This window comes from Coloeus monedula (genome assembly GCF_965178545.1).
Source record: "Coloeus monedula genome assembly, chromosome: 3".
NCBI classification, from domain to species: Eukaryota; Metazoa; Chordata; class Aves; order Passeriformes; family Corvidae; genus Coloeus; species Coloeus monedula.
In genome coordinates this window covers 79,663,907-79,676,021 of record NC_138783.1, presented here as the reverse complement: position 1 = coordinate 79,676,021, position 12,115 = coordinate 79,663,907, and the positions used below count along the sequence as shown (strand labels likewise).

Sequence of the window (12,115 nt, the reverse complement as noted above, 5' to 3'; positions counted from 1 at the left end):
TATGGAGCTATTGCATGATACTGCTACAAGAGCAGAATTCATCACTTGGGTGTTAAACTGCATATAAGTATGGGATTGTATTCCTTCAACCCTTACTATTTTGTATTTTTATCATGGTTGACTTGCGATTAACTTTGAGACCATTGTAACATCACTAAATTACCAAAATTACATCTTTTCAGCTGTAACTTCATCCTACTGCAGTACTTATCAATATATATGTGTATATATATAACTGTGTACCTTTATATATATATATATATATACGTGTGTATACATGCACATATATATGAACTAGCACATAGTTTTTAACTGCTATTTAATGCTTCTATTGTTAAAATTCTTACTTAATATATTTTTTGATCCTGTGCAAATTATGTTAGAATAATTGTATGATCATATTTGAAACTATTTAAATGCATACAAATTATTTTTTCTGTATTGAATACTAACTTCTGTCAGGCTTTTTAACTGTTAATCTTTTCCTAGTTCAGCAAGTGTTTTGGAAATAAGAAACATTTAAATGAGTGTATCCAGCACTTACGCTTCATTTGGAATTTCTGTAGGCTATGGCCATTCAGATGCAGATGTCCTTCACCAGTCTTTACTTGAAGCAAATACTGCCACCGAAGTTTGCATTACAATTCTGGACACTCTATCATTATTCACAATGGCTTTTAAGGTTTGTTCATGACTTGGTGTTAACTTCTCTCATAAATATCTTTGAGAAGAAATGTTTTTAAAACTATTTTTTAAATTATATTTTGTAGTTGATTAATTTAGCATTGTATTTTTTGTTTTTCTAGCATTGTATTTTATTACTGTCATGTAAAATTGATATCTTACAGCAAAATTCTTTGTCTTCAGTCACACATCATACATCAGCAGTAATCTGTGGGAAAAGCTCCTTCCTCAGCCTAACTTCTTAAGAATTGTTCTAGAAGCTTTAGTGTCTACCTAATATTAGTGGTAAAAGTGTCTTTTAAAGGCCATGTGAGGTGAAAGATCTATGGCAAAACCATAATTGGACACTCTCAGACTTTCATATTGAACTTGGCTGCTTATTATGGTAATGCACTCCTTAATAGTGATTTGTGTGTTCCTCTTTCAATTTTTCCACTAATAAGGCTTCTTTTAGCTTTATCAGTTGCTGTAGCTCTCCTGTGGAATCTCTGTATAGCACACCCACTTACTTAACCCTCTTGTCTGTTTTTCTGAGATTTTCCAGACATAAAAATCGAAGCCATAAAAATGAGAGATGATAACTCTAACTTGTTTCTCCTCTAATTGGGGCAGTGTATCCAGATTCTTGCTTGAAGATTCAAATTTAATGTCTGATCTTTAATCTAGTTATGAAAACATCACCTTATTTACAATGAGATTCCTTTTTCTGGTAATTTAATTAATAGAGTTTAGAGCCAGTTCTGTCCACAGACCTCATGACAGAATTGAAAATGAAGATAACTAGCTATAAAGATTTAAAGAGGAATGAACACTAATCTTTTCATTATCAACCCATCATGCTTGGAATGACAATCCTTCAAGGTTATCTGTGCGTTGTATATTGAGAAAGTAGGCAAGAGTATGCCAGAATAGTCTCAAAGATCCAAACAAAACAGGTAGGAGAATCAAGAGCTTCTATACAATAAACTGCACTAAAATACATAAATTCAGAGTCATGTGATGTTTTGGTAGTAAGGGACTTTCAGAGGTCTTGTAGTTCAGCCCTTCTGCATGGGCAGAGACAACTTCCACTAGGCCAAGTTGCTCAAAGCCCCATCCAGCCTGGCCTTGAAAAACCTTCCAATGAAGTGGGCGTCCTCTACTTCCCTAGGCAGCCTGTTCCATTGCCTCAGCACCCTCACTGTAAAAAAAGTCCTGCTTATGTCCAGTCTGAATCTACCTTCTTCCACTGCTTTGGAGTATATAGTAATGACAAGGAAGAGGGGAGTGCACCGAGGTGAGTTGCAGAAGGTGCAAGACCTTGTAGAATCATGTTGTAGTAGAAGATACTGCTATGAGAAAATTCCACTGTCGGAGCTGCTAAAGCCAGTGGAAGCAAAGTTTGTTAATACTTTCAGTGTGCCTCTCAAAAAACTATTAATAGTAATGGATTTAATTGACAAATGATAAAAACAATTGTGTTCTCTAAGTCTATTCAGAAGGTAATGATTCCTTTATAAGCAAAATTAATGAAGTGTTAGCAATACCTAATTAGAATTCAGAGGGATGTGTGTTATTAAACATTTTGGTAATGCTATAGAGATTATATTTTTTAAATGTCTTGCTTTTTCATGATCTGTATATATTCTTAGAGTAGTATAAATGTATTGCTGTACAAAACTCCTAAATTCTCACTATCATTTTAAAGAATCAGCTACTGACTGATCACGGACATAATCCACTGATGAAGAAAGTATTTGATGTATACCTCTGCTTCCTGCAAAAGAATCAGTCTGAAACAGCACTGAAAAATGTATTCAGTGCTTTAAGGGCACTTATTTACAAGGTAAGAAGTTTAAAAAAATTCATGTTCAAGTACTTGTCCAGTTCTTTAGTTAACAATACACTGTGTAAGAATTTTAGAACTAACATCCCAAAATAAAATTGGTGAATAAGGACTGATCTGGTCTCAACAGTGTGGAATGCTTGTCCTTGGATTTGCTGTAAAGATTGTTTTGTGTCATGAACTACTATAACTCTTGTTTTTTCCACAGTTTGAGGATATGAATATATTTGTGTTTTTCTTGACATGCTTATTTTATCAAGATCTGACACTAGTTTTAATTAATAAATTCTTTGGTTTTTTCTTTTTCCTCAGTTTCCTTCTACATTTTATGAAGGTAGAGCTGATATGTGTTCTGCACTGTGCTATGAAATTCTGAAGTACTGTAATTCCAAACTGAGTTCAATTCGTAATGAAGCTTCACAGTTACTGTACTTTTTAATGAGAAATAATTTTGACTACACAGGGAAGAAGTCTTTTGTCCGAACACATCTGCAAGTTAGTATATCATCTTTATTTTTGGGTTTGGGGTTTTTTTTTAATATTCTAGATACACAGTTGCATACCAGTGTGCAAAGCCCTGTCAGATACATACTTAAAATAAATTCTTGGGAGTTCAAGCAAGACTGGTACTAAGAGTAAGAAGATGGCAATAAAAATGTATTCAGTACAAGGAAATGCTTAGAAACAGTTGGATGACCCTGTGTTTTGTAGGAAATAAATTTTATATGTCAGTAGAAATGTTCTGTTTTGTAGATGTTGTTTTGTTTGTTAAATGGTGTACCCTGTTGCATCTGAAGAAAGAAAAGAATGCAGCAACAAGCACGTAAAAGTCTAAAATAAAACAAATAATTAGAAAATTGTGTGTCCTGACAAAGCTGGAAACAGTAGTTTGCCAGTTTAATGACCTCTAGCTAGTTCACCTAGCAGTCAGTCATGTGTTTTGAATTTACACAAGCCTGTTTTTTCTTGCCTATGTTTTTGTACAAGTAATTGGTAAAAAAATCCCAAACATTATTTTCTTTCGGAGAATAGTTTTTCAATTAAAAAGAACAAAACTTCCTTTGTAATTGCCTCATAGGTACATCTCAAGGGTATTTATTGAAATATGCACTAACAAGATACTTGTTTCTGTCAAGGTTATTATTTCAGTCAGCCAGTTAATTGCTGATGTGGTTGGAATTGGAGGAACCAGATTTCAGCAGTCTCTTTCCATCATCAACAATTGTGCCAATAACGACAGAATTATAAAGGTCTGTTTTAATTCTTATTTCCATACTGTAGAAGGATGCTTGAAGACTCTTTCATAGTATCTTTTCCAATTATGTTTTATCATTTTGTTGTACAAAGATTAGGAAAAGATAGTAATTAACCTGACTTTTCCATGTTTTAGCACACTACATTTCCTTCTGATGTTAAGGATTTAACCAAACGGATTCGCACAGTACTGATGGCTACAGCTCAGATGAAGGAGCATGAGAATGATCCAGAAATGCTTGTAGACCTCCAGTACAGTTTGGCAAAGTCTTATGCGAGTACACCTGAACTGAGGAAGACATGGTTAGACAGCATGGCAAGGATCCATGTTAAAAATGGAGATCTTTCAGAGGTAAGAGAAAAAAAAATCAAACTAGTTTTAGCTTTGTAATAAGCTTAAGCTTATCTTTATAGAACGAGAATGGGCTATATGTAGTTGTTAGTGTGTAACATAATAAATATTTTTAATAAGCTTTGAATTGTTAGTAGATTATTTTCAATAGCTGATAAGTTTTTGTCCTACCCAAGTACATCTGTAAGTAATTTCTGGTTATTAATGTAAGGGACATGTTTAACTGCTATAGCTGACACACTACTAAGAATGGAATGCTCAATGCAAGCCATGAAAGACAAGCCTTTTGCTTAAAAATATCTTTGTTATTACTTGTTAAAGCACTTAAAGCCACTCCTTGAACTCTCCTCCAGTTGCCTTTACAGAATTAGCTTGATTTTATTCCAAATTGCTTACTAAAAAAAACTGCTAATGTTCTTAAAACTGGCAAATAATTTCTTGTGTTGTTTGAATAAAAGAAAAGCTTTCTGATTTTACTGTGCTCTTAAAACATTCAGTTCTAGCAAAAAGGAGAATTGGAAGTGGAGATTATGATATGTCTTAATGTAAATATTTTATCCAGATACAGATGAATTTCGTCTCTTTCTGGAAGTTTTTTCCGTCTGAAAGTAAATTGCTTTGTATGAAATCATTGAATTTCATAAACATCTGTTAAAATGAGCATCATATGAGCAAGTAAATACCTCCAGGAAATAGAAGCTGCAGTCTTCCTAACTTAATTCTTAGTACTAGAATTCTCTTCTTCTACATGGTAGCAAAACAGAAGGCATGCACATTAGTCTGTTATTAGCTTGTCTTTTGAAGTGAACAACTTCAGCTATCTGAGAAGACAAGGTGTTTTAGTCCATTTCAGTTCTGGTTTTATTTTTTTAATTAAAATTTTGGAATCTTTGACTATGCAACTAGATGAGGATGTCTGTCAATCACCAAGTTCAACTCTGTACAAAGTATGAGTTAGAATTGCTGGCAGATTCTTACCTTTTTCCTTCACCTCCATTGGCTGAGGTTGTGCAGCCTCCATATAGAAGCTGTTCAACTGATAATTACAGTTAGAGAAACACTTTGCTGAAAGCCTTTTTAGTAAAACAAGAATCTCAAGTTGATTTTTTTAAGGTCCTTTCTGTGGAGAAAAGTGGTCAGTGTCAAATTCATAAAAAATCTCAGATATCTGAAAATTATTCTGTCCCTCTTTATTTTTTTTTCTGTTTTCCAAACTGCACCAACCAAATTCCTTCAAATTCTATTCATAGGTCACGTCTCTCTTGCTGCTTTCAAATGGTCTGTCACCAGTTTCTTCTGCATTTCTCTTTGTATGGAGCCAAAAAGCAGACAAAGGGCAGAAGGGCTACCAAATGCTGAGTAGAATCTTTAATAGTTTAACACTTAAAATATCTCTCCCCAAAAAAGAGATTCACCTGTTTTTATTACAGCATGTGATCCATGGTCACTCTTAGATAATGCACTGCTGTCCATGCCACTCAGTGCTCTGGTTAAGAAAGAGTGAGTGCACTTGCACAGTTACTGTTTTACATAAATGAGGTGGAGAATTCTTACAGTAGTCATAGAATATCTCCTGCAAAGCAGCAAAAAGGAAAACTGAGGAAATTGTCTCATGCTGGGGCTCTCCTTATATACTTTGCTTTTAATAGTCCCATGTTAATTGTATTTTCAAAGATTGTTACTCTTTCTGTTTTAGGCAGCAATGTGCTATGTCCATGTTGCAGCACTGGTTGCCGAATATCTCACACGAAAAGGTATGGTTTCAAAACCTTATTTTAATGTATTCAAATATATTTTTTCATTATGGTTTGGGAAAATCAGTAGTTTCCTTGACGAAGTTGTAGGTATTTCAGTGTTCACCAGAGAAAAAATTCTGACCTAACCAGGTAGCATACTCACATATTTAGGAGTATACTTGCATATCTAAGAGGCAGCATTTCAGCAAAAGGCAAAGTAAATTTTTAGGAAAGTAAAAATTTTAGTTTTACGCTGGAGCTGCTAATAGCTCAAATCAGATCCTTTCTAAAGGAAAGTTATCAGTGAATATTCTTGTTCAACAAGGAATCCCCTCAGTGCCTCTGGGGAAACCTGGCATTGCCAGAGGAGTCAAAATAAATTTGTACAAATTTTCAGATGTTCAGTCAGTGATAATAGTGCTCAGAATGTTTCACCCTGTTGTGGTATTCTGTACCAGCAGCTGTCTGTAAAAGTGAGTTCTGGTGACCCTTGAGATAGGGTAGAAAACTATCTTTAGGATCAGAAGAGTTCTCAGTCAGGGATTTGAGAAAATAAAAGATTATGTGGATTTCATTAAGAAAAAGAGATCTCTAGATCTCTAGAAGAAAATTTCAGGGATCTGTTAAGACCAATTATGATGTTGAGATAGCGTTTTGGATTTGTAGGCAAATTAATGTTCGCAGGTTTTTAGCTTTGCCTTTGCATGACAGTTCAAAATGAAGCAAAATCATGAGTCTAAAAGGTGACTTCTCTCTGTTCTTGTTGTGCTTCTTGCCAAATGTTTGTGTAGTGTATAGGCTATTTTCTTTGCCCCAGTGATTTCAGAACCTTCTCTGAGACCACGTCTGACATATGCTGCTAGGACAAATTACTGTGTCCAGTTGGAAGACTGATGATACCTGATGAGAACTAGTGATAAACTTTGTTAATTTGTGAGTCTTTTGGGTGATCTGCTATTTTGTATATTCTCATATAAAATATATTTCCTCTCAGTAACACAGAGGGTCAGACTTCTACCTGTGGTACTACAGAAGAGTCCCTTGCATTTGAGGCAATCATTCAATAAAACCTCTGGTGATCAGAACTCCTACCTGTGCAGAAAGAATCTTTGTAGGAATGAGTTGTGAAATAAGTATGTGCGAATCAATAATATTTACTGATTGCCCTTGAGGCTTTAATTGATACAGAAAATCCTGTTTCCTTAATTCAGCAATCTGAGGTAATCAAAAAAGAGCTATACAGCATGCATAGAAGAGATGGGTTTCTTGTTAGGACATTCTATACTCCATTTTTGCTAACTATTTTTTTTTTCAGTAAAATATTGCTATTTTGTTAGGTTTTTCCTGTTTTTCTGTGCTTGAATAATCTGGTTTGCCTTCCCTTGATAATTTTTTGTGGTTAATGTCATTCATATTGTTCAAACTGGAAAAAGTGACATGCCAGGTCCTGCCCCTGTACACAGTTCCAGCATGACTTCATGGCAGTTTAATTAAATACTGTAAAAGTTACCTTGAGTATCTTAGACTTAGGGTGGAGTAGATTAGACACAAATTTTTAAGATAATGTAGGAAGATTCAGACACTACTGAGTTTGGGAGGTAAGGGTCCAGATATTAACATTTTGGGGGTTTTTTGAAAACCCATTTGTACATTCACAGTAATGTAAAGTCTTGTATTTTAGTCATGCAGTGGGAGGCTGATCTATTTCTTTATTTAGTTGGTGGTAGGTCTATTTAAGCATGGCTTCTGCTTTATGCAGAATCACAAAATGGCCCAGTGTTATCTTGCTGGAGAAAATTAAATTTGTCTATATTTCTTTTTCAATCACAGGGATGTTTAGGCAAGGTTGTACTGCTTTCAGAGTAATCACACCGAATATAGATGAAGAGGCTTCAATGATGGAGGATGTTGGAATGCAAGATGTTCACTTCAATGAAGTAAGTAAACATAAAAATACTAGAATTTACATACATGGAAAGGCTCAGGTTTTTTGCAATTTTTATGTTTCAATCTGGAGAATTACTGATATGAGGGATGTAATAGTTGGTTTTGATCTGCCATTCTTACCCTAAAGCTGAAATAAAAAATTTCTCTGAGGTGTCCCAGATTTAGAGAATTTACTATATACATATATATTAAATATAGTGCTAGCACATCAACACAACACCACTTTTGGAATAAAAGCAAAACGGGGTTTTACTCTCGTTGACAGGATGAACACTAATGTGGGTTATTTATTAGAGCTAGCAAAATCTGTTGTTTTGTCAAACTGACTTGGATTTAGAGTATTACTCCACCAGAAATCATGAAAATGTTCACTGGTTTTTGCTGTTTACAGTTTTCCTAAGCAAATATGCCATAACAATGAAACTGGCACCAGACTCATGTCCATGTGTTTTTTCTGGCTTAAGTTTCATTCTTTGTGTCTTTGCTGATCCATCTGTGCTAGCTCTACAGTAAATTTTACTAGTAACCAGCCTATATGAAAATATTATGAATAATCTTGCTTATAAAAAGCTATGTCTACAATATGTATTTGCCGGTGTAGTTGTGGAAAAGAGGGACAGACCACTACTGGCAGCAGTCAGGTTGGAAAACCCCCTCGTTTGTAAGCATAACTGTACAACAAAAGTATTTTTCTTTTGTGTTTTAATTAGTGTATGGTGAAGCTGTGTGACAATATTATTTGACTGTGCAAATTGTTTTGTGGTTTGTTTTATTTTTTTTTCAATTTTTTTGCTGTCCTTTTTAAATCATTGATTCTTCTGATCCAGCATGAAATTTAGCATGTTAGTCAAAGCAAAATGCAAGCTGCTCTAAGCTGTTGAAGATCAGGAATTCTAGCGACTACTGCTGATGGAAAGTTTTGTTGGAAATTTCTGTCACTGTTTTCCTGCCAGACCATTTGTCAGAGTTAAATTATTATGCATTTTTTTTTAAATGGAATGTCTTTATTCTTTTTCTCATTGCACTCCCTGCAAAAAGAATATACTGCTTTTTCTGGGTCATTGAACCCTACACAAATTTATTTCCATCTCTCAGTATTTCCGTGGAACGGAAGTAAGCCAAGAGTGAGATTGTAAGCCTGTACAGCTTGCAGAAGGATCAAACCAAGCCAAATTTCATTTTTTCCCTGATTGCAACCCTTTCTAAACTTAACCATGTAGTACTCTAACTGATGAAATACTGAAAGAAGTTACTATTTTTCAGATAACTTCTCAAAGTTGTCTGAAACACAGGAAAAGTAATAATGGGGAGAAATAATCATTGTAATAACAACAAGAGTAACAATAGGGAAGACCTGTTTGGCTTTAGCAGACTAAACATCATGGGTATTTACCCATCATAATTTTATGATTATTACTATTTTATAGAAGTACTTCAAACCACATAGTTCCTTAAGGAATAGGAACCTGTTTATATAGGGAGTGTTTCCTCAGTATGTTCATATGTAAGCAGAACTGTATTGTCTAAGAAAAAAATGATATGACAGATCAATTGGGTACAGAAGTCAAGAAGAAGAAACATCTTTCAAGCTGTATTTTACTACTGCTTAGCAAAATGATGCTCTGATGGGAGTTCTTCCTATACATGGTAACAAGCCATGTGGAATTTCTTCCCTTAAAACTTGAGATTTCCCTGTTTGCTCATTGTTTTAGAGTTGAATCTCCAAAGGAGCATTTACAAGTATTGGAGGGTCAGAGCCAATCCCTTCATGTTTCTAAAAGGGACGCAAAATCTTTCATATTCTCCAGTTTATAAAAATTCTTCTGAATTAAGTGAAATTTTTCTTAAGATTTTATACAGTTTCTCATTTTTAAAAAATTGAAATTTTGGAATTCTCAATTTAGGTCTCATTTTAAAAGAATTCTCTCTGAGGCCAGGGTTACCTAAGTTAGCCAGATGAAAAAACAAAATTTAGTTTGGGATTTTCATTTTTAAGAAGGCTACTGTGTGCATTTCATCAAAACAGTTGCTTGCCTGTGACATTCCGTGAAAGGCATTATCCTAATTTGCAGATGGGTAAATGACAGAGCCTCACAGGAGCACAGAGTCCTCTCAAGGCTGTACAAAGATAAGTGCAAAGCCTGCACCTGCAAAAAAAAAGAAAAAAGAGAAAAAAAAATCTCAATACAGGCTGGGCAGCAGCTCTATAGAAAGACCTAGAAGTTGTAGTGGACAAGAACTTGATTGGGAATCATCAGTGTGGCTTTGTGGAAATAAAGGCCAGTGCAGGCTGCATTGTGTTAGAGAGAGGATTGAATCAAGAAGCAGAGGGAAGTGGGGTTTTCCCCTTCTAACTTCTCATTTGTTTGTGGAGCCCCATCTCTAACCTTGTGTCCAGTACTGACCCCCAAAATTCAAGACAGGTATCAGCAAACTGGAAAAAGTCCAGCTCCTAAACTGGTTAGTAGAAGAATCAGACTTTTCCAAGAAGAACACCATTAAAGAGCAAGAGGCCATTCTCACAGGTGTCAAGGGAAACTGATTGCACATAGAGAAAAGAACTTCTCCCATGAGAATGGATAAGCATTGAGACAGGGGGCTCAGAAATGTTGTGCTCTTTTGCTCCATAGCTCTCCTACTTGAAGCTTCTGCTCTTTATGTTCTTTTCCTTTTGTAAACAAAATTTTACTTCTTTGCTACATCTGGATGCCCTCTGGTGTCTGAATTGAGACTTGTGTCATAAAAGTGTTTGTGGACAGCCCTTGTGGTCCAGCAGTGACACTGCTCTGTCAGTTGTCAGCACTTGGCTGCTGAGGATGGAGATACTGGGGAGTCTGTACAGCCCCATAAATGACCGGGGGAAAGGAGAAAATGTTTTAAGGTCTGTTGCAGCACATGGATAAGGGTATCATTTTTTAGTCTCTCTGCTCTCAGTGTTAAAAGTTGATTTTCTTAGTGATGTCTTTATGCTGACTTAGTCTGCTACTAGAGGGAAGAAGGAGGTGGAATAGAGTAGCTTCTAAGCATGAAGGGAGTTTTTTCCAGCTTCTGCCTTCACTACTGCAATGCAAGAATGGTAGAAGCAGGTCTCAGGAACTCCCAAGAATATCTAAAAGAAACATGCTGTTTGTGGTAAATACAAAGGGTATGTGTGAGCACTCAGACCATTCTGTGTTATTTTACTTCCTTTTAGCAATTTTTGCCACAATAACTTAAATTACTACATGTAGATAATTCTGATTTGAGGCAAGATTTCCCTTTTCACTGGTAAGAACTGTGGTAGAATTATTTGCTGTGCTTTTTATGGGTACTAATTTTTCTACATTTTCAAATGTGTATCCAAATCTAGGATGTGCTGATGGAATTGCTGGAGCAGTGTGCTGATGGACTCTGGAAGGCAGAACGCTATGAACTCATTGCTGACATATATAAACTTATAATTCCCATTTATGAAAAACGGAGGGACTTTGAGGTACTTAATTCATCAAAAGTAGATTTGAGCAAGAAAAATATCCTGAATTTTCAAGTCTAACTGCATGACACATAGGATATCACATAATAAGAGTATTAAAATAGTAACTCAAATTTGGATGTGTTGAAATTTTTGTTTTAATTTTAAATACATTTTTTTCTTTAAATATAAATTATTAAAAATTAGTCTTACATATTGTCATCCTGATACAAGTGCTAAACCTAATACTACCATTCAATAAAAGAATGTTTTCAGTTGTTACTGGCTACAAGAGCATTATTTGTTATTTTTAGATAGGAAAGTTCTGCTTTGCTCTTCTCCCTCATTATTGTTTTCTTTTACCTTTAGAGGCTTGCTCACTTGTATGACACCCTTCATCGAGCATACAGTAAAGTTACAGAAGTTATGCATACAGGCAAGAGGCTGCTGGGAACTTATTTCAGGGTAGCATTCTTTGGACAAGTGAGTGTTACTTACTTTCACTCTCTGCTTTATGCAGTAAGAAAAACCTGAGTTTATTTTACAAGGTTTACTCTTTCATCATCTGTATTGATACCGTGACATAAAAAGCACAAGGAATGTGTTCTGTATGAAATAAAGAAACGCCACCAGTAATTTATTTTAAAACATTTATCAATTCCAGTAAAATTCGTATTATTTTCCTCAGTAAATTTTTTGCCTTTTTCCCTTTTTCTTTTTTTTGTTTACTACCTTAAGGCAGCGGTAAGTTTTCTGTAATGTCAGTTCTTAGCAATGTATTGACTTAATGTCTGTAGTGCTACAGTGTGGTTTGCAAGGCTGCTTCTTAGATGGGTATGCATTAATAGCCATTGCAAGTCAAAAAG

The 12,115-nt window shown here is 35.1% G+C and overlaps 1 protein-coding gene across 5 annotated transcripts in view; it reads left to right on the top strand.

The window, feature by feature from the left end:
* Window positions 1-12,115, top strand: part of DOCK9 (dedicator of cytokinesis 9) — a 116,698-nt gene that overhangs the window by 96,187 nt on the left and 8,396 nt on the right. For 4 of the 5 annotated variants that reach the window (XM_082279070.1, XM_082279068.1, XM_082279071.1 and 1 more), the window contains 9 exons: window positions 567-682; window positions 2,372-2,509; window positions 2,822-3,004; window positions 3,646-3,759; window positions 3,900-4,115; window positions 5,812-5,869; window positions 7,682-7,788; window positions 11,148-11,270; window positions 11,619-11,732. In XM_082279070.1, coding sequence (XP_082135196.1) covers window positions 567-682; window positions 2,372-2,509; window positions 2,822-3,004; window positions 3,646-3,759; window positions 3,900-4,115; window positions 5,812-5,869; window positions 7,682-7,788; window positions 11,148-11,270; window positions 11,619-11,732 — 1,169 coding nt within the window. Of the gene's footprint in view, window positions 1-566; window positions 683-2,371; window positions 2,510-2,821; window positions 3,005-3,645; window positions 3,760-3,899; window positions 4,116-5,811; window positions 5,870-7,681; window positions 7,789-11,147; window positions 11,271-11,618; window positions 11,733-12,115 lie in introns of those variants that run through there. The other variant, XM_082279072.1, reaches the window with a different exon arrangement.